At 36.8% G+C, this 22,577-nt stretch overlaps 1 protein-coding gene across 1 annotated transcript in view; it reads right to left on the bottom strand.

Annotated features, from left to right (window-relative positions):
- Window positions 1–22,577, bottom strand: part of ATP13A3 (ATPase 13A3) — an 89,282-nt gene that overhangs the window by 15,919 nt on the left and 50,786 nt on the right. Inside the window, exons 21-30 of the mRNA XM_019448797.2 lie at window positions 13,472–13,596; window positions 11,743–11,918; window positions 10,622–10,744; window positions 10,459–10,538; window positions 9,600–9,642; window positions 9,403–9,512; window positions 9,009–9,105; window positions 8,016–8,088; window positions 6,019–6,196; window positions 4,214–4,401 (exon numbers count right to left, since the gene is read on the bottom strand). Coding sequence (XP_019304342.1) covers window positions 4,214–4,401; window positions 6,019–6,196; window positions 8,016–8,088; window positions 9,009–9,105; window positions 9,403–9,512; window positions 9,600–9,642; window positions 10,459–10,538; window positions 10,622–10,744; window positions 11,743–11,918; window positions 13,472–13,596 — 1,193 coding nt within the window. The remainder of the gene's footprint in view (window positions 1–4,213; window positions 4,402–6,018; window positions 6,197–8,015; window positions 8,089–9,008; window positions 9,106–9,402; window positions 9,513–9,599; window positions 9,643–10,458; window positions 10,539–10,621; window positions 10,745–11,742; window positions 11,919–13,471; window positions 13,597–22,577) is intronic.

Here is a 22,577-nt window from a genome sequence, read left to right as displayed (position 1 = left end):
AAACATACTCTCATATAATGAGCCTTAAGGCTCAGAACTTTCCCCATTATATTGCTACCCCCCCCCCAAATTTTTCCCCTTGTTTCTTTGGTTTGGATATTTACTTACAAGTTCTTATTTGAGGTCATCTTGAAACTCAAATTTTACTAACACCATGTAAAACCAAAATTTTATCACGAAGCCTTCAGATTGGGTAAAGAAGTTAATATCCTATTTTATGGACTTTAAATGAGGAATCTCATACTATTTTTAAATGTGGGAGCCATTTACAAACACTGTTAATATGTCAGTTCAAAACTATAAGCCAATATTTATTGTTTTGTAGAAATAACATTATGTTCTATATATATGTATTTATTGTTTGCATGTATTAATATCTAGATTTACTGTTCTAACAACTTGGGCTGGAAGTTTTATTAACATTCATGTCAAAGTGGGGACACTTTTTTTATTATAAGTCACTGACCAACAGGCTGAAAAATTTGGGTCCATGCTAGATTAAAAAAAAATTTTTTTTCTAGATCTTTATTTTTAAAACATACTACTAAGCTATAAACAGGAACTATAACATTCTATTCAATAAACATAGCAACTAAAGTAATATATAAGTTGCACAGTCACTCAAACAGTTATTGTGGTCAGTTAAAGTGTTTGGACAGTACTAATTTCAAGTACAGAAGCACACAAAAGACAAATTCAGAAAAAGGACAAGAAATGGTCAGAATACAAATGCCGGAGAGATATGGAGACAGAAAAGAAAGCTGGTTCAAAATAGTAATAGCTCATATTGAATGTTTTCCAAATTCGAATGCATTTTTACAGCCATAAGCAAAACAGATTTGCAATCTACTTCCTGACATGTTGCCAGAAAAAAAAAATTTTTTTTTGTTTTCCTTTACTCAGGCTCACAAATGTCTTACATCTACCTCAACAGTGTTTCTCAAACGTTCCTGTCTTTCTCCTAGAAAGACACACCTTTGATCACACCTCTAAAAATCTGCCAAGATTTTCCATGTGAAGCAGAAAATGAGCAGTTGAACCTCTCCTCTGTTTAGCCAGGGGAGAAAAAGAGGCACTATTCAAAGAAATGTGACGGGGAGGTGGATGGTTGGCAGATGTATATAACCACCGCAATGGAAAGATCAATAGGGAAACCAAGAACGAGAAAATCAGGTATTCGTTTTTGAGAGGTACAGAGTTTCTAGTAAACTGTGCTCTCTGCTCCTGGACTCCGCCGGCATTGCTACTGAAGTACAAGTAATGCTCTTCACCAGAAGACAGCAATCAAAACAAATTCTGTGTTGGTGGTAACTGGAGATCAGGGAACAATGTTCCGTAAGTTAAAGATTTAGATTCTACCACAAAGCTGTGTGAACAGGGAAAAAGTCCTTTGGAGTCAAGGTATTTTAACTAACATGATGAGGATACCATAGGAAAGAACAGACTTAGTCCTTAAAAGGCAAAGCAATAAGTAAATTAAAGTTATTAAATATGTCCCAGCTTAGGGCATCACAGATTTGTTGTTGATGATACCAGACCATTTTGATGGAATGTGGCAACAAAATCAAGCACCAGAAGGATTTCTTTTATATTCCCCTTGGTATGGTGACTCAAAAATAAACCCTTACATAGGATAAATAAGCCTACAAACTTGTTTACGACTCTGATATATACTTCTCTAGCTGTTCCTTCCTCAAAAAATATGAACTGGGATCTTCTGACCCACAACCACAAATTTCAAGTCTTTTTATTCCTAATTCTCCCTCCTCTCCCCCCACCCCCTCGCCCTTTCTTATTCAGTTTCTTATCTTTGAAAGGCCAGCTTATCCTGCAGGGCCTCTAAGTATCTGCTCCAACCAATTCAGGCCTGGCAGATGAACAGGAAAAAATGCATATACCCTGAGGAAGAGAGATCCTGGCAGTTCAGTAGTGATGTCTTCACAGACTGAGAAAGGACTTGGATGTCACAAGCAGGAGTTATAAGGGTCAAGAAACCGGAGCAAAAACTGAAGCCAAATCCCAAGAAATCACATCTAGTTAAATGAGAGTGTAAGAATTAAGTCTGTATCATCATGGCCCTCGAAATGATAGCATGGTCAAAGGAGAAAATATAAGTGGGCTAAGCTAAAGTTGAAAATGGGTCACCACAGACTGAAATTTGGTTTTATTTAGAATCCAACCAGTAGAAGAGAACAAAACAAAACAAAAAAAAACCAAAAAAAACCCCAAAAAAAACCCAACTCTGAAGAGACTGCCTTAAATGCCTAAGACAGATATTAATTTTTAAAAACAGTAATCTCAAGATAGGTTTCATACATTTTATTATTTAGATACAGAGAACAGCAACTAGCAAGTCCTGGCAAAGAACTGTTAACTGTCTATTCTACAGTAAAAAATGAAAAGCTAATGTCAACTCTAGTAAAGCCTTAACCTTTTCTCCATTCATTTCAACTATATTTATACTTTACGTTATATATTCCTTTATAAAGTTAGACTTTATTTCTGTCACTTCTATTTTCTACTTTTCTTTCTTTATTCATCAGTAACTCCAAGATTAGGAGACTCCAATGACAGGGAGACAAGATGTGAAAATTAGCAAAATATGTATATGTTGACTTTAGTGTTCCTATTTTATTTTCTAGCAGGCATGTTTTAAGATAGCATGCACTTCTGTTTATCCACTGACAGACATGCACAAACTGCTTATATTAAGGACAAAAGTTTTGTGGCTATATTTCTGCCAAACCACAATTTTTAATACATGTTCTAACAAAAATAGGCCAGTGATCAACAATTGGGATTATTTTTTATTCACGTGAATTTGAAATTAAATTGGAATATAAAATATCTTAATACAAAATTAAATGGGAATACAAAGCCTTTAAGTTTTTTGAAGTTTTCCAAATAACACAAAAGATGCGTTTAAAATAGGAAAACAATCTTTTTTTTAATTGGAGAAGCATGGATATGGTGGATTTTCTCAGACCTCTAAAATTAACTTTCCTGACACAGCTGTCTTGCTTACCAAACAGTCTGAACACCAGTTTTCTTAATTAAAAAAAGGGGGGGGAGGCATTATTCTCTGACAGATGTTTCAGCTAACCTTGGGCATGCTAAATATTTCCTTGAAATTTAAAAATATGGAACTAAAACTAAAACACATACATCAACTTTCACTAAGTTCACCTCAACTAAAGCTAACTTTAGTTACAAAGTCCTCTTAGAAGAAGTGATTGACCTTCTATGGAAGGCTTTTTGTCCCAAAGCATGCTTCCAATATGGTCTCAGTAATATACTTTCTACTTATTAGATAATATCAGTTTTTGTGAAAAAAAAAAAAAAGTAAAAACAGATGACAATATTGATACTTGAATCATCTTAACCTGTCCAAATGTATGAAGCAATAAAACTTGACCTACAAACCACATAGGGTAGAAGAATAAAATAATGTGAAAATGCGCTGTAAACTAACGTGACAGTATTATAATTTACCGAAATCTGTGACCAGTTTGCCAAGTAGAACACAGCATTTCTTTACATCTACAACAAAGAATAAGTACTATTCATTCTATAATATTGCAAATATCTGAAGTTTTATATGAAAAAAATTAAGTTGTCCCAGATATTAGTATATTCTCAATTTTTAAAAAAATTGGCAATTGATGTTTTTCCCTATAAGCTCCGATTTTGATTAATCAAAATGCTATCTCCTACTGCCATAGGTAGACAAGTTTGACATTGGCACAAGACTCCCTTCTACTGGCCCTTTCGGCAGTGGATGCAGAGGTGACAGAAAGAAAGAACTGCAGGTGAACACTGTCTGCACCAGTGTCAAAAATGACAGGAAGAACAGTTGGCACTGTGCAGACCGCCCAGCAGCAGAGAGCAATACCCACTGTTCCAACTGAAGATCCTCTGTTCCTGCTTCTAATTCTAACTCTGTCTGCAACGCGCTGTAAAAATAAAAGCTGGAGCCAGAAGCAATAGGATGTGAAAACCAGGAATGTTTAGAACAGGGTGGCTTCAATTTTAAACTTTAGACTGGCAGCTCCCATGAGAACAAAACAAGACAGTAAACATCTAAATCACTAGGTTCATTCTATTCATGAAGACCTATTTCACATTGAAAGAACAGTTTCAACTCTACTCTTCTTACATTATTTTTAAAGAAATGAAGCAGGATAAAAGAAATCACAACAAATGCCAAACTTACAATTCTTGTAGCAAGGTTGCCTGAAGGGTTTTCCTTTTGAAAAGGCAATTGCCACTATGAGGTACTGAAAACTGGAGATAAAAAACACTGTGGTATTTTCATAATTTTGTATATTATGTGTATCAGGTTTGGTTTCATTGTCCAAGTATGAAGAATTCCAATACAGGCTTCTCGTCGTATTACAAGCACTAGAACACAAAAAATGTTTACATTACTAAACACAATACTCACTTCCCAAAAGTAACCCATTTTACCTTCACTGTCCTCAATCACTATCATAACATAAATAGAAATAAGGTGGTGCTTAGAGGAAGAGATCCAACAACACCAAGGTAAAATATATGGAACAGGCAACACCAGCGTTAAGTGTCTCTTCTCTTTAGTCACATTCCAATCAGTTTAAAAAACTAGAAGAAACGTCATAATAAATAAGCCCCACTCATTGTTTAAATTTAAGGATGATACGAATATAACACTGTATGTGGATTATACTGGGGTAAAATTTTTTAAAAAATCAAATTTTGAGAGTAACTTTAACACAGTAAAGGTTAACAGACCTTAGGTCTGACCTTAGCTCTACCAATTTTTTGGCTTAATCGAGGAAATATTACTTTATTTCTGAGCCCATTTCCTGACCTATAAGTGTGGATACCACCTGTGCCATCACAGGGTTACTGTTAAGGAATGAAGGATGACTCTGTCAACGCCTAGGAAAGCACCTGGCACCTAGACGACCCTCAATATTCTCACCGATGTATGGTGCTCTTTGAGCTCTACTCCCAGGTGGGCAGGACAGTCAAACACAGGTAATACCCATTACTAAAACACTAACTACATAAGCACAGGCAAGTAGTAACAAAATGTTAATCTGCCACAAATGAATTCTGGAAAGATACTCCGGAACAATTCCATCTATTTCTTTTTATGTGCAGTGTCCATATGTACATATAAGCAAACAGTAATGTTAAATTTCTTAAAGTTTCCTGAAACTTTAAAAAAAAAAATTTTTTTTTAACATTTATTTATTATTGAGAGACAGAGACAGACAGAGCATGAGCATGGGAGGAGCAGAGAGTGGGGGAGACAGAGAATCTGAAGTAGGCTCCAGGCTCCGAGCTGTCAGCACAGAGCCCGACGTGGGACTTGAACTCACAAACCACGAGATCATGACCTGAGCCGAAGTTGGACGCTATACCGACTGAGCCACCCAGGCCCCCCAAGTTTCCTGAAACTTTTAAAGACAATCTCCTTTCATTATAAGCAAACTATAAATAAATGTTTGCATCTAAAAATTTAATTCTACAAAATTACCTTAGTGAATGGCTTACATGTTTGATTAATTAAAATAATGTTATCGTAATTTGTCACTGACAGAACACTCTACCTATAAGTAAGAGAAGCACTTGGCACTTTTTTTACGAGTTTTTTTCTATTGTTTGTTTTAAAATGCTATCTCCTAAACTTAGGGTAGAAAAGTTCGACACACAAACATTCTGGGTTTAGGAAAGACTCTAGTGATTAATTTCAACTTTCTCACTTTACAGGTAAGGAAAGCAAAGTTCACTAGCAAATTAAGAAACTGGTACAATATCCTCATCTTGGTAGTGACCATGAGGACCTTGCCTGACCATCTTTCTACAGATAAAAGGAGTTACCATAATATTTATAATCAAATATAAGCCAAATAATTTAACTATTTAATCAAGCTGCCTGTGAACTGTTATATAAATTTTAAAACTTATTTTTACATGCATACATGTTACACATATCTTACACACATTTTTTAAATGGACTGACCAACTTACTCTGACTGTGGATGCCATACTTCATACCAAGATTGCTGCTTGACCCAAAAAAACCCCAAAGATTGAAATCCAATGCAGATGATGATCTGAGACAAAACGGAGAAGAGAAGGGCCCCAGATATAAGACCTGAGGGTGGTCTTTGTGCCACAAGTTCCTTCCAGGCAGGATTTAAACTCACTATATTGAGAAGAAAAACAGGAGGAGTTTTTATCTAAATTAGTTGCAATAAAACTCAGATTCATTTAGGAACTTAAATTTATTTCTAACAAATCTTTACTATAAAAATTGTCCAAAACCCAATCCAGATGTCATACAGATTTAAGTAATCTGTAAAAGTAAACAATTTAGGCTTTTTCAAAAGTGTACTATTTTTTTCATGAGTACTTTTACATTACCCCACTGAAATTCAGAGAAACACTAGTATAGGTAAAAAGAATACTAAACATAAACTATAACCTCAATCACCATCCTTGTATGTTCAACTAAAAATTTATTTATTTCTCAATCTTTAATTGCAAATCTACAGTAATAATACATATTTTCTCCTCTTAAAAAGACATTAACAAAGGTTGGAAGCTATATAAACATAACCGTAACCAAAAAAGGCTTTGATCACTTATTAAGGTGATGCCCCCCAAGTTTCTCCACAACATTCCTCTTTATAATTGATAAGTAATTTGTAAAAAGATATTGAAACTATGTAAAAATCCTGTTCCTCATTAAACTTTCACTCGCCAGTTTTAGTATCCACTAAAGACGATCTAATCCAGTGGTTCTCAACCAACATGCTTTTGACCCCTGAGAACATCTGGCGATGTCTGGAGATATTCTTGGTTGTCACAACCGTGGCTGTGTTACTGGCACGTAGGGGTAGAGGCCAGAGATGCTGGTCTAATGCACAGGATAGAATTAGCTGTTTTAACAGATCAATCAGATCAGGGTCTTTTCATGGTCTAAGCCCATCATTCCTTCTATATTTATTAGTTTGCATTTTACTCTCAGGAAGAGCTTTCCCTTCTCTCCCTATTTATTTCCAATATGAACTTGTGAATATTCATTTGACTAAATGGGTCATATCCCATTACATCATTACTTATTTTTATATAATCACAAAGACCAGAATAAACCAACATCTTGTGTCTCCTCATATGCTGTACTGAGGATACAACATCACTTCTGCCATGTTCCTGCCAAGAATTCATAGCCCAAGTCTAAAGAGACTACATCAGACATCCATATATTTGGTTTCTCTTCTTTCATAAATGTCAACATCAAGATGCCCACAAAAGGGCTGATGTAATATTCTGGATTAAAAAAAGACTAAAGAGAAAAGATAATGAAATTTGTGAGCCTGGGTTAGATCCTGGTCTAGAGAACTAGGGGAACAAAATAAGTAGAAAAGATATTATTTGGATATATGACAACACTTGATTATGGGCTGTGGGTTAGATAATATTGTATGAGTGTTAAATTTCCTGATCTTTATAACTATGGTTTGTTTTGTTTTGTTTTTTAATGTTTAGTTTTTGAGAGACAGAGCACGAGCAGGCGAGGAACAGACAGAACGGGAGACACAGAATCCAAAGCAGGCTCTAGGTTCCGAGCTGTCAGCACGGAACCTGATGCGGGGCTCGAACCCACAAACTGTGAGATCATGACCTGAGTCGAAATCGGACGCTTAACTGACTGAACCACCCAGGTGCACCATAACTATGTTTAAATATGTCAGAGAATGGCTTTGTTTTACGGCAATATACACAATATTCAGAGACAAAGGGGCATGATAACACAAACTTATTCTCAAATATTTCAGAAAAACATGGACAGAGAACAATAAAATAGGGCAAATGAAAACAATGAGTAGTAAAAGAACATATTTACAGGGAATCTGAAGAAGTATGCACTGTTATAATTATTGATATAAATTTACCAAAGTTTAATGAGTTACATCAGAATTTCATATGCTTTTAAATCGATAGTAAAGCAAAATACTCACTTGTAAATACCACTACCAAAATGATTGCCAGATCAATGAAGAGAAACTGGAAGTCTCCTAGGTTACTTAAGATCTACAGAAGTGATTTTTAAAACATAATTAGTTTTCAGAAATTATTTTTATACCATTTTCTCTGGCTTTAGATTTTCCTCCCTTGGTTTCAGTTGCCCCCCTCCATGCACTCCCCCTCAACCCCGATAAAGACAACTTTAAAATGACACTTGGACTTGCTTAAAAATTAAAACACATTTGCCTTTGATATTAGTGACATAGAACATACGTTTGCAAACATTCAATTTATTAATATAAAAGGCATCTCCTAAAAACTCATTCAATATAAATCTTAAACCTTTTGGCAAAAAGGAAACACAAGCTTTTGCTCACAATATTCAACATTCTTGAAAATTAGTATCTCAAAGCTTCCTTAATATCTAACACCATCCCTCCTGATACTTTCTACAAGGTAGAAGGGATATTTTCACAAAGACTCCCTGGTATGTCACTAATGTTAATTTTGAGAAAATTCTAAAGTGATCTCACTTCAATTATAAAATCCAGTGGATTACCTATGGACATCACTGTTTACACTTTTTCTCCAAGTGCATAAAGTCCTACAAACTACTGCTGAAACATCTTTTGTCATTCTGACCTTTTCTGAAAATGTATCGCAAGGTTAACTACAATTCTGAAATATGTCACAGCTTGACATTTTGAAGAGTTCTAAGAAAGACGCCCAATCTGAGCTAAAGGCAAAAAAAAGAAGACAATCATCTTTTATTCACGAGGCTTTAGCCACAGTTGTCAGCCTTAAAGAAAATGCTATTCTAGATCAATGAGATTTTCAATCTGCTACTCAAAATATAACAAACCAAAGGAAAACTTACAGATGCTAGTTATGTAAGTTTCATAATTAGTAGACGCATACATACTCAATTTTTTAGCTTAAATGCCTTAACACTAAGCAGCATCTCTATAAGCAATGTTGGTACTCACAGAATATAGCAGAGTAACACTGAAGTACTGTATAATGCTGTACAAAGCCATAAATTTAAACACACAGAAAGAAGTCATTAAAGCAGCACGGCCTTCCCTATGAAAACAAATGTTGGCATGTGAATAAAAGCATTTTGAATTCCTCTTCCAAATCACAATTATATCTTGACAGATGAATAGCAACATTCAACAGCTACAACAAAGCACTTTTCTACCAAAAGAACTAAACCAAAGCAGAACTGAAAGAGATGAAAAGTAGCAACCAGTTGGTAACTAAGGTATAGAATATACTAATACACCATTACAACAAATTCATGCTCATTTCTATAATTTTTTTCTATATTATTAGAGCAAGCCACAAAGAGATAATGGGAAAATTTTCAATTTGTGCTACCTGATAAGGTTTGGCACACAGGAAATACTAGGAGTTTTGGAGGTAAAGGGAGATGCCACTGAAGCCTCAAGCTCTGATAACGAAATGCCTCCATGTGCCCTCTTCAAAGCCTAATGGTTTGAAGAAGAAAAGGAGTTAAGTTTTGTGAATGGGACTTGGGTAGAGAAAGAATTATAAATCACAAAAACCATACTTACACCACAATCATTTGCCCCATCACCGCACATTCCAACAAAGTAACTGAGAAACAAAAATTATGTCGATTAATTTTTTAAAATAAACAACATTTAACTTAATATTTCTTCAGGGGCACCGGGGTGGCTCAGTCAGTTAAGTGTCTGACTTCAGCTCAGGTCATGATCCGCACTTCATGAGTTTGAGCCCTGCATCGGGCTCTGTGCTGACAGCTCAGAGCCTGGAGCCTGCTTCAGATTCTGTGTCTCCCTCTCTCTCTACCTCTTCTATGCTCACACTCTCTTTCTCTCAAAAATAAACAAACATTAAAAATTTTTTCACTAAAAAATTTTTTTAAAAAAGGATTTTCTAATACATTATGAACAGCTAACAGACCAAGACCTCCCCACTGAAACTGACGAATCTTTTTACCACACTGACCACAGGCATTTTGCTTTTGTAAACAGCACCAGCTTGCAAGTCAAATGACCTGGGTTATTGTCCCATTTCTGTCACAAGCTGGGCAAATAGTTTATTATTTGAACAAAGGTCTTGGGCCTGTACAGTCTTTAGTAACCTACTTTTAAAGTTATCAGCAAAGATTTCTCCCTTTAAAACTGGAAACATAATTATTTACAGAAACTATAAAGTAACTTCTAGAAGCTGAGTAAATGAACTCTATCTAAAAGATATTACCTGGAAAAGGAATTGTGGATATTTATTTTCGCTAAATAAATGAGTACATGAGCCTCTTGTAAAGAGGCACTTAGAGTTATCACCTATCTTGCAGGTGACAATTCTATACACATGAAATATCAGTTACTTTTCTGGGTTTGAAAATGAAATTACAATTCATAAAAATAAAACACCACCAATACTTACTCTACATTTTGCAATGCTTCTATTAATTGTGTCTTCTGATCAGGTGCCATACGAGCAAAAACAGTGCCATGCAACATCAACTGAAAAAAATATGAATTTCTTTAAAATACTATTCACAATGTATTCCTGTGAACACAAACATACATAAACCCAAGTCACTAACCTTAGGAGCAAGGTCTTGAAAATGTTCCAATATCACTGAAAATGATTTTCCATTCATTGCAAAATGGTAACGAGTCACTTGAAGATTCTCTAAGCTATTATGGACCAATTTAATTGGAATAGCCTATGTACAAGACATTCAAAACAATATTTAGGCAGCCAAACCAAGTAATACAATCCTATTTTTTAATTTAAAAAAAAATTTTTTTTACATTTATTTATTTATTTTTGAGAGACAGAGAGAGACAGAGCACAAGAGGGGGATGGGCAGAGGGAGAAGGAAACACAGAATCCGAAGCAGGTTCCAGGCTCCGAGCTGTCAGCACAGAACCCGACACGGGGCTTGAACTCACAAACTGTGAGATCATGACCTGAGCCGAAGTCAGATGCTCAACCGACTGAGCCACCCAGGCGCCCCAATCCTATTTTAAATATATCTGATCTGTGGGGTGCTTGGATGGCTCAGTCAGTTAAGTGTCCGATTTCAGCTCAGGTCATGATCTCACAGTTCGTGAGTTCAAGCCCTATTTCAGGCTCTCTGCTGGAGCCTGGAGCCTGCTTCTGATTCTGTGTCTCCCTCTCTCTCTGCCCCTCCCCAACTCAGGCTCGCTCTTTCTGTCTCTCTCAAAAATAAACATATAAATAAATAAATAAATAAACAAATAAATAAGATCTAAAACTAAATTCTTTCATTTGATATTTTACATAAAACAACCAAAGTTTAACATTTTTTGAAAGTGAAAAGAAACTCAATGTTAAGGTAATCATCCAGTGATGTTTATTTCAAACAAATAAACAAAGGCTAAATATCAGCTTCAGTTTGAAATAATGCATGAATGAAACATTATGGACCACTTGTATCATTTATCGCTACTTTTAAAATAGGATAAATACCTGGGATTCTCATACTTTAAAATGGTGCTTCTCAGCTTTGGCTAACTATCCACAATTTGAGGTACCTGGGTCTTACCTAGTCCTAATGAATCAATCTCTGAGGAGACAGCCCAGGCGTCTGTTTTCATTTATGTTTTGTTGTGTTGTATTTTAATGCACCACTTTTTATTTCTTCAGACTAAATTCAAACAAGCAAGCTTCAAAAGGAAAAAATCATCTTGACATTACCTCCGAGTCAATGGCTGATGAATTACTGCACTGTGTTAGGGTGTCTGCATAATGCCAGTTTATCTTGGCAACTTTCCCATCCTTCGGAGGTAATGCTTCAGCAATAATAACTTTATCCTGAGGTAGTATCATTCCACAGTCTCTGGCCACAGAGACAGCAGTCAACATGTTGTCACCTAATGTTCAAAATATTGACAATATGTTAAAATTAAAATGGAAACATAAATGTACTTGACAACAATACTTATCCAGAATCTCTATTACCCCCTGACTACGCTTGGCAAAATGAGGATCCTGTACAGTCTTATCCTTGGAGCTTCAAAATACCAAAAATCAAAACATACTTTTCAAAGGAAGCCTCAAATAACTCCAGCACACATATGCTAAACAGACCACTCTTACCCACACTTTTTAAAGTCAGATACATTCTGAATCTTTTTGTCATGCACTGGTAGCACCCACCAATGCCTGGCACCGTGTCACACACACAGCAGGTGCTCAAAAACTATTTGTTGAAATAACTCAAGAGTGATCGGTAGTCTGTACAAGAATGCCTAAGATCACAGGGAAAAAAAAAAAGAATGGATTACAAAAGCAAAAAGATAAAGAAGGTAACAAGAATGCAATCTTTACAAGATATAAAGAGAACCTCTCCATTGTGAAAAGGCAAGAACTGAAAAGAAGCCCTGTAAGGACAGGCTCAAGAGAAGAAAATATAAACATATGTGAAAAGCCAGCAAAGGTATGAGAAGTTCATTACTGCCAGAACGGAAGGGCAATATTACTTCTTCCCCCAATTCCCACACATTATTTCCAAGGACATCCTCCTATGACAAGAGTGACTCCCCTTGGGAACCAAAGCCACAGTTTGTCACAGCAGAGAAAGAGGAAAGTGCTTTCAAGGAGGAATCATTAGAAGCAAGGAATTGCTGGGATGCTAATAAATGTATCTACTTGAGCTACATAGTAATAAGTATACTATTGGATGGATCTCAGAGTCTAAAACAAAACAAAACAAAAATGTACACATGCCCTTTCCATATAAGGCTTAGTGAATATATAAAGCCATAAAGTGACTACCTTAATTATGATTATTTACTAAGAAAAAACACTTAGGAGCTGCCAGAGTTTCACAAAGCTAAGGAATGGGAATTACATAATATTTATCAACAGGATAATACCAGGAGAATCACTTAGAATAGTCAAAAATCACAAACAAATCAAACAATGGCTATCTTCACTAGTATGCATTCAAGCAATGATAACGAACATACTCTTATACATCAAAATGTAATTCTAACAAATATCTGTTAATCATTTTTCATGCATCTGGCGCAGTTTTAAAAATTGCAGAAGACCCCAAAATGAACAAAACATTGTCTTCACCCTCTAGAATCGTATATTCTAATAGGGAAAACAAACCTGCAAATAGCACAAGATATAATAACTGCTATAATGTATTATTAAAGAGAGGTAACAAAAAAGGAGCAGTATCTAAATTTTTACAGTATGCCCTTCACCATTTTACTGTTTCTATAAATAGAATTTGCTAGCCCTTAAAAGAGTATTGCAAAGTTATAACTTTGAAGAATATTCTGAGCTGAAATGGGGCATGGGAGGATGAAGCCACTATGTGCTTTTATAACTATCTGGTCATTCCACCACATTATATAACTTGAACTCTAAGAGTCACACTCAATTTTTCCTGTGTCCTTTTATAAAATCTAACCTGTGACCATGACCGTGCGAATGTTGGCTTTATGCAAATCTTCAAGTACTCCAGGGGTTTCTTGCTTTAATTTGTTCTGCATTATAATTAATCCCATAAAATCCATGTTGTTTTCAATGACATCTCTGCAGAAAAAGAAATTTTAACACGTAATGAAACAGTATCTGTTCTCTTTATACTGATAAAGCAATATAAAATACCCATAAATTGTACATCAAACCATTTTGTATGTTGAATAAAGCATAAATATGTTTGAGTTCAATATCTCAAACTTATATCTGGAAAAACAATTCCCAAGAGATATAAATGAAATTAAATTTCATCTTTGGAAATGTGAGAATAAGGATAATTTGGAAATGTTATCTTTGTAAGATACTAAACACTTGTAGTACTAAGGAATGTTCATCTTATATTCCACCTGCAAAATGAATAAGCATAAATAAATCTATGCTTTACTGTCCCCACCTCCATGCGACATACCCTAACTTAAATGTCCAGAGAAAAGGAAAAAATTTGACTATAAGCACATTCAATGGTTATATTGTATTATGATCAAGTCTTTGAAGAATTTTAGAAAAGTCTTGATCAAATTCTTTCAAGTTTATTTATTTTGAGAGAGAACGAGATAGCACATGCAAGCAGAGAGAGAGAGAGACAGAGAGACAGAGAGAGAGACAGAGAGACAGAGAGAGGGAGAGAGAGAGAAAGAGAATCCAAAGCAGGCTCCACACTGTGAGCAGAGCCCAACTCAGGGCTCGATTTCATGAACTGTGAGATCATGACCTGAGCCAAAATCAAGAGTCAGATGCTTAACTGATTGAGCCACCCATGTGCCCTTTGATCAAATTCTTGATTCTAGAAGTGTGATATTAAACCTATTAGCAGTCTGACAATGAGATCTATTTGGGCCCCGGAAATGGGTCTCTGAGAATATTTACAAATATTCAATAGTTATCAGGACACAATTCCTTCAAAAGTTGAGTATCCACTCTGTACCAAGTAGTACTACCAGTCATTGGAAGGTCAAAGATGAAAAGGTATGATCTGTACTCTTCAAGGCGTTTTTTTTGTTGTGGTGTGTGTGTGTTTGTGTGTGTGTGTGTGTGTGTGTGTGTGTGTGTATGAGAGAGAGAGAGAGAGAGAAAACAGACATGCAAGCAAAGAGATGCATGCAAAAATAACATGTGCATTATCATGGAAATGGATGCATTCTTAAGAAATTTCAAACTACCAGAACCGTATCACAGAAATAGGTTTTGTTTTGTTTTGTTTTTGTTTTTTTTCAATGGAGAAAGAAGGCTGAGATTAGGAACCAAAATTTCAGACTGCCAATAACCAACTGGTTTTTCTACACAAAATTCAATAAAGGTGCTTTAAGCACATAGCTCTAAAACATAAAACACTCTGAAATAGAATTTATATTTATCTATGGGTGGTAAAGGTATCAAAGAACAGTTAAGAAGCAATACAAATGACACTGCTGGTGGTGATAGGAAAAATAAGCCTTGAAGCCTGAAAATGCATTTCAAAGAGCACAGTTGTACTGACGTGAAAACTCTGGGGTCAAAGCACTACAAGCTGTGTTCCCATGATCTGCTAGGTTCTGGCTGCTACTGGTTTCCTTACTCTCCAACGAATGATACAGGTCATGGCAATATTGTTCTCTAATGAATGAATAATCCAATATTCAACTCAAGATAGAAAGGTTCAAGCTATGAGAGAAATGTCAAAACCTGCTCTTGTAAGATAAGATGGAAATACAGAGAGGGTCTTGGTTGAAGCAAGTGAAAGGAGAGTAGAGAAAGAGAAAAACAGGGACAGGATATCCTGGGCAGAAGGAACAGCCTACTCAAGGGCACGCAATGATGTCTGAATATGACAGGCTTAAGAACTACAGACAAATCAGTAGTTTTAAAGGTCCCAGCAAAAGGTGAAGCTGTAGAGAAAGAGCCTAACGTGCCTTTCACCAGAATTAGAACGTAACATTGTACATGTGTAGCTCCCAACCATGCATATCCATCAGATCTGGCTAATGCTTTTCTTTTTTTTTTTTTTGAAACGTTCATGCTTAAACATGCTTCACCCCCAAATATTGTTTCAATAGGCAGAATTCCTAACGCAGTTTTTCCTTTTAGTTATTGGGCTAGCCACTCCACTCCTTAGTTCTCATTCGGTAAAACAGGATTGCACAACAAATATAAACACCATCCTACTCTTTTCACTTAGTGTGCCTGAGATACAGGGATCTCCCACTTTTTCAAAGTTCACATTAGGCCATTTCACTTTTACGAAAGGCCTACGTTACTCATTTTCACTAACCAAAAGAAACCTGAAGATGTTTTGCTTTCGAGAAAAAAAAGAGGCAAATATAGCGTCCAACATGTGTTTTGCAGCAAGCCATTTTAGAAGCAGCGCACTTCCACGCAGAGAGAGAGGTGCCCCCAGTTCCTTCCCTGGGGATTATAATCTGCATCTCAGCATCAAGCCGCATAGTTGTGAACTGTGTCTGTGAGCTTCTTACTCTACCTTGATTTATTCTGTGCCTGAATTAGCAAGATGTGTCCTACGCTATAAGAAAAGCTTCAAAGAGATTATTTTTGGCGTCTGGAAGCAAAAATTTTTCCACATACATTAATTGTAACTGTTTCTTCACTTTAAGCCATTTCAGCTTAGGAACGATTTTATAGGAATGCTCTACTTTGACAGCAGGAGGAGTTGTTATTAACAGCAATGTTAACAGCCCATAGTTTAGCCATTGCCCTATGGGTATTATGTTATTTGCACTATTTAAACAGGACCCTTATGCACACACAGAAATAGCTCTTTAATCTGGATTCTTAGAACCGCACTTGCTGGGTCAAACTGTGTAAGCAAATTCAAATTTTGATAGGTACTACACATGTTTATTATGAATCTACAATAGTGTAGTAGCAGTATGTTGTTAAAATTTTCCCAAGACATCACTAACATTTGGTATTGTCAAAATTTTCAACTTTTCCAACCTTAGGAGAGAAGTGATGTCTCACTGTGGTTTTATTTTATAGATCCTCAAAGAACTAAATAAAGTGTACTACCCTTTTCACGTGTTCATCGGCCATTTGTATGCCCTTTTCTGATTCTTATCTGCTTGTGTAATTCATCCTTTTTTTTTTTTTTTTCAAATTAAGTGTTGCGTGTTTTGTTTTCTTTCTTTCCTGATACGTTTTCCTAACAGTAAACTCTTCCAGTAGATGATGGGAAGCCATTTATAAGAATTCCAACTAGAGGAGCACCTGGACAGCTCAGTCAATTAAGTGTCTGACTTCGGCTCAGGATCTCTCGGTTCGTGGGTTTGAGTCCCATGTTGGGCTCTGTGCTGACAGTTCAGAGCCTGCAGCTCACTTTGGAATCTGTGTCTTCCTCTCTCTCTGCCTCTCCCATGCTTGTGCTCTGTCTCTTTCAAAAATAAAATAATATACATTAAAAAAAAAAAAAAAAAGAATTCCAACTAGAGACCGGTGTGTTAAAAAGCTCTCTGGAGGCACTATGAAACACAAATTAAAGAGTGGAAAAGACTGGAGAAAAGTAAACATGATGTTGGTTATGTCATTCGACCTTTGGAAGCAGGGAGGTGGGGAATGGTGGTAATTAGTTATTAGGACTCATGCTACTCTGGCCAAAATAATACTTGGTTCAAACAACTGGGCAAAACCAAGTATTTTATTTGGGAAAAACAAACTACTATAGAATTATGTTTATGTTTTCAAACATAATTATGTTCCTAAAACATACCTGACACATAGCAGGCACTAAATAAATATTTAACAAACTGAGAAGGGTTTCAAAGATTTGTACTCAATCTCCTAAAACAAACACTGCATAAGGTACAGTTCCATACATTCAATAAATATTTAATAGGGTTTTTGGAAAGATGGCTAAGCAGCATGGAGATCCTCAGCTTGTCTCGTCCCTGAAACACAGCTAGATCAGCACCAAACCATTTTGCACACCCAGGAAATTGATCTGAGGATTAACACAACAATCTGCATAACTTGAGCCACAGAACTCGGCAGGTACACAGTGTGGACAGGCGAACTGAGAAAGAGAAAAGCCACAGAGGGTAGGGAGCTATTTTTGCAGAGAAAGGAAAAAGAAAGGGGGAGTGTGCGGCACATCAGGAGAGTGTAGGAAAAACACTCCCCTGAAAGTAGCTGGAGAGAAAGAGAAAGCGTGAAAACACTCACAGGAAACTGAACAAGAAATCTGTCCGCCAAAACCACTGACAGGAAGAAAGGAGAGGGTTTCAATACCACCAGGATTGAACAGTGGAGCTCAGTGCCTGGTGGTGCTCTGGTGAGGAAGCAGGGCAAATCACCAGGAGTAGGCAGCAGGGTCTGAGGGGTCGGTGTGCCACACGGGGAGAAGTGGTTCCCTTGCCTGGAGAGCATTTAGTAGAGGCCATACAACCTTCACAAAGGCAAAGGTCCCAGAGGACCCCAGAGAGCAGTCACATTTGCTGGTACTGAGACAGAGACACCAGAGTACAGCAAACCCTGGCTCTGGCTGTGTGTTCTGATCAGCCACAATCTCCAAACCTCTGCCACTGCACTATCCCACAAATGTTTTCTGGGGCAAGCAGGCACACAGCCATTGCTCAGTGAGACCCTCCCCCAAAGAGTCAGCATGGCTCCAGGCCAGGGAAGGGCAGGGGTGGGGGTATTGGTGGTGGTAGTGGTGGTGGTGTATGAAGCGTGGGGTTTTGAAACACAACCCCATCTGAGATAAAACTCTGGAAGGAGGTGCTGCCTGACAGGCAAATGGCTTGGACACAGACAGGGTAGAGGCAGGGAGTGGATGGAGGCCTGAGACAAAGGAGAGGTGCTTGATAGCAGGTCGGTGAGATCTATATACTGCTTACAAGAGACCTATTTTAGACCCAAAGTCACATGAAGTTTGAAAATAAGGAGATGAAGAACCAGCTATCATGCTAATGGTCATCAAAAGAAAGCCAGAGTAGCCATACTTCTATCAGACAAACTAGATTTTAAAATAAAGACTGTAACAAGAGATGAAGAAGGGCATTATGTCATAATTAAGGGGTCTATCCACCAAGAAGATCTAACAATTGTAAATATTTATGTCCCCAACGTGGAAGCACCCAAATATATAAGTCAATTAATCCCAAACCTAAAGAAACTCATTGATAACGATACCATAATAGTAGGGGACTTCCAACACCCTTCTTACAGCAATGGACAGATCATCTGAGCAGAAAGTCAACAAGGAACAATGGCTCTGAATGACACACTAGACTGAATGGACTTAACAGATATATTCAGAACATTTCATCCTAAAGCAGAATACTTTCTTTTTGAGTGCACGTGGAACATTCTCCAGAATGGATCACATACTGGGACACAAATCAGCCCTCAACAAGTACAAAAAGACAGAGATCACACCTTGCATATTTTCAGACCACAATGCTATGAAACTCGAAATCAACCACAAGAAAAAATTTGGAAAGACTATGAATACTTGGAGACTAAAGAACATCCTACTACAGAATGAATGGGTTAAACAAGAAATTAAAGAGGAAATTAAAAAGTACATAGAAGCCAGGGTGCCTGGGTGGCTCAGTTGGTTAAGCATCCAACTTTGGCTCAGGTCATGATCACAAGATCCATGAGTTCAAGCCCTGCATTGGGTTCTGTGCTGACAGCTCAGAGCCTGGAGCTTGCTTCGATTCTGTGTCTCAGTCTCTCTGCCCCTCCCCTGCTTGCTCTCTCTCTCTCTCTCTCTCTCTCTCTCTCTCTCTCCGCCCCCCATCTCTCTCAAAAATAAATAAAGGTTAAAAAAAATTTTTAATTAAAAATAAAAAGTACATGGAAGCCAATGAAAATGAAAACATGACAGCCCAAAATCTCTGGGATGCAGCAAAGGAGATAAGAGGGATGTATATAGCAATCCAGGCCTTCCTAAAGAAGGAAGAAAAGGTCTCAAATACACAATCTACACTTACACCTAAAGGAGCTGGAAAAAGAACAGCAGACAAAGCCAAAGTGAGCGCAAGAAGGGAAATAATAAAGATTAAAGCAGAAATCAATGATATTGAAAGAAAAAAAGAAGAATTATAGTAGAACAGAACAATGAAACCAGGAGCTGGTTCTCTAAAAGAATGAACAAAATTGATAAACCCGTAGCCAGATTGATTAAAAAGGAAAAGGAAAGGACCGAAATAAATAAAATCATGAATGAAAGAATAGAGATCACAACCAACACCTCAGAAATACAAATAACAAGAGAATATTATGAGAAATTATATGCCAACAAACTGGGCAATCTGGAAGAAATGGATAAATTCCTAGAAACATATAAACTACCAAAACTGAAATAGGAAGAAATAGAAAATTGCAACAGACCCATAACCAGTAAAGAAACTGAATCAATAATCAAAAATCTCCCACAAACAAGAGTCCGGGGCCAGATGGCCTCCCAGGGGAATTCTACCAAACATTTAAAGGAGAGTTAATACCTATTCTCCTGAAGCTGTTCCAAAAAATAGAAATGGAAGGAAAACTTCCAAACTCATTCTACGAAACCAGCATTACCTTGATCCAAAACCAGACAAAGACTCCACTAAAAAGGAGAATTACAGACCAATTTCCCTATGAACATGGATGCAAAAATTCTCAAGAAGATACCAGCAAATCAAATCCAACAATATATTAAAAAATTCTTCACCATGATCAAGTGGGATTTATTTCTGGGCTGTAGGGGTGGTTCAATATCTGCAAATCAATCAATGTAATACATCACATTAATAAAAGAAAGGATAAGAACCACATGATTCTCTCAGTAGATGCAGAGAAAGCATTTTGACAAAATATAGCATCCTTTCTTGATAAAAAAAATCTCAAGAACGTAGGGTTAGAAGGATCATACCTCAACATCATAAAGGCCATATATGAAAGACCACAGCTAATATCATCCTCAATGGGGGAAAAGTGAAAGCTTCCCCCTAAGGTCAGGAACATGACAGGGATGTCCAATCTTACCACTGCTGTTCAACACAGTACTGGAAGTCCTAGCCTCAGCAATCAGACAACAAAAAGAAAAGGCACACACTGGCAAGGAGGAAGTTAAACTTTCTCATCACAGATGAAATGACACTCTATTGGAAAACCCAAAAGACTCCACCAAAAAAACTGCTTGAACTGATCCATGAATTCAGCAAAGTTGCAGGATATATTAATAATGCACAGAAATCAGTTGCATTCCCATACACCAATAATGAAGTAGCAGAAAGAGAAATCAAGGAATTGATACTGTTTACAATTGTACCAAAAACGATAAAATACCTAGGAATAAACCTAGCCAAAGAGGTGAAAAAGCTATTCACTGAAAACTATAGAAATCTTATGAAAGAAAACAAAGACACAAAAAATGGAAAAAACATTCCATGCTCACAGACTGGAAGAACAAAAAAATATTGTTAAAATATCAATACTACCCAAAGCAATCTGCATATTCAATATAATCCCTATCAAAATAACACCCTCATTCTTCACAGAGCTAGAACAATCCTAAAATTTGTATGGAATCAGAAAAGACCCCAAATAGCCAAAGCAATCCTGAAAAAGAAAACCAAAGCTGGAGGCATCACAATCCCAGACTTCAAATGTATTACAAAACTGTAGTCATCATGACAGTATAACACTGGCACAAAAACAGACACACAGATCAATGAAACACAACAGAGAACCCAGAAATGGACCCACAAACGTATGGCCAACTAATCTTTGACAAAGCAGGAAAGAATATCCAATGGAATAAAGACAGTCTCTTCAGCAAGTGGTGCTGGGAAAACTGGACAGCGACATGCAGAAGAATGAACCCGGACCACTTTCTTACACCATACACAAAAATAAACTCAAAAAGGATGACAGACTTAAACGTAAGACAGGAAGTCATCAAAATCCTCGAGGAGAAAGCAGGCAAAAACCTCTTTGACTTCAGCCACAGCAACTTCTTACTCAACACATCTCCAGAGACAAGGGAAACAAAAGCAAAAATGAACTACTGGGACCTCATTAAGATGAAAAGCCTCTGCACAGTAAAGGAAACAATCAGCAAAACTAAAAGGCCACCAACTGAATGGGAGAAGATATTTGCAAATGACATATCAGATAAAGTGTCAGTATCTAAAATCTATAAAGAACTTATCAAACTCAACACCCAAAAAACAAATAATCCAGTGAAGAAACAGGCAAAAGACACAAATAGACATTTCTCCAAAGACATCCAGATGGCCAACCGACACATGAAAAAAATGCTCAACATCACTCATCATCAGGGAAATACAAATCCAAACCACAGTGAGATACCAACTCACACCTGTCAGAATGTCTAAAATCAACAACTCAGGCAACAACAGATGTTGGCGAGGATGCGGAGAAAAAGGAACCCTTTGCTGGTGGGAATGCAAACTGGTGCAGCCACTCTGAAAAACAGTATGGAGATTCCTCAAAAAATTACAAATAGAACTACCCTATGATCCAGCACTTGCACTACTAGGTGTTTATCCGAAGAACACAGGTGTGCTGTTTCAAAGGGGCACATGCACTCCAATGTTTATAGCAGCATTATCGACAATAGCCAAGTATGGAAAGAGCCCAAATGTCCATCAACAGATGAATGGATAAAGAAGATGTAGCATATATATACAATGGAGTATTACTCGGTGATTAAAAAGAATGAAATCATGCCATTTGCAACAATGTGGATAGAACTAGAGTATATTATGCTAAGCGAAATAAGTCAGAGGACAAATATCATGTGACTTCTGCATGTGTGGAATTAAAGATACAAAACAGATGAACATAAGGGAAGGGAAGCAAAAATAATATAAAAACAGGGAGACAAATCATACAAGACTCTTAAATATAAAGAACAAATAGAGGTTGCTGGAGGAGTTGTGGGTGGGAGGGGGGTGGACTAAATGCGCGATGGGCATTAAGAAAGGCACTTGTTGGGATGAGCACTGCGTGTTATATGTTAAGTGATGAATCACTAAATTCAATTTATGAAAACACTATTACACTCTATATTAACTAACTTGGATTTAAAT

The sequence above is a fragment of the Panthera pardus genome, unplaced genomic scaffold (genome assembly GCF_024362965.1).
Source record: "Panthera pardus isolate Hobbes unplaced genomic scaffold, ASM2436296v1 HiC_scaffold_16, whole genome shotgun sequence".
Classification (NCBI taxonomy): domain Eukaryota; kingdom Metazoa; phylum Chordata; class Mammalia; order Carnivora; family Felidae; genus Panthera; species Panthera pardus.
Note: the sequence above shows the minus strand (reverse complement) of the source record. Positions and strands in the feature narration are given on the sequence as shown.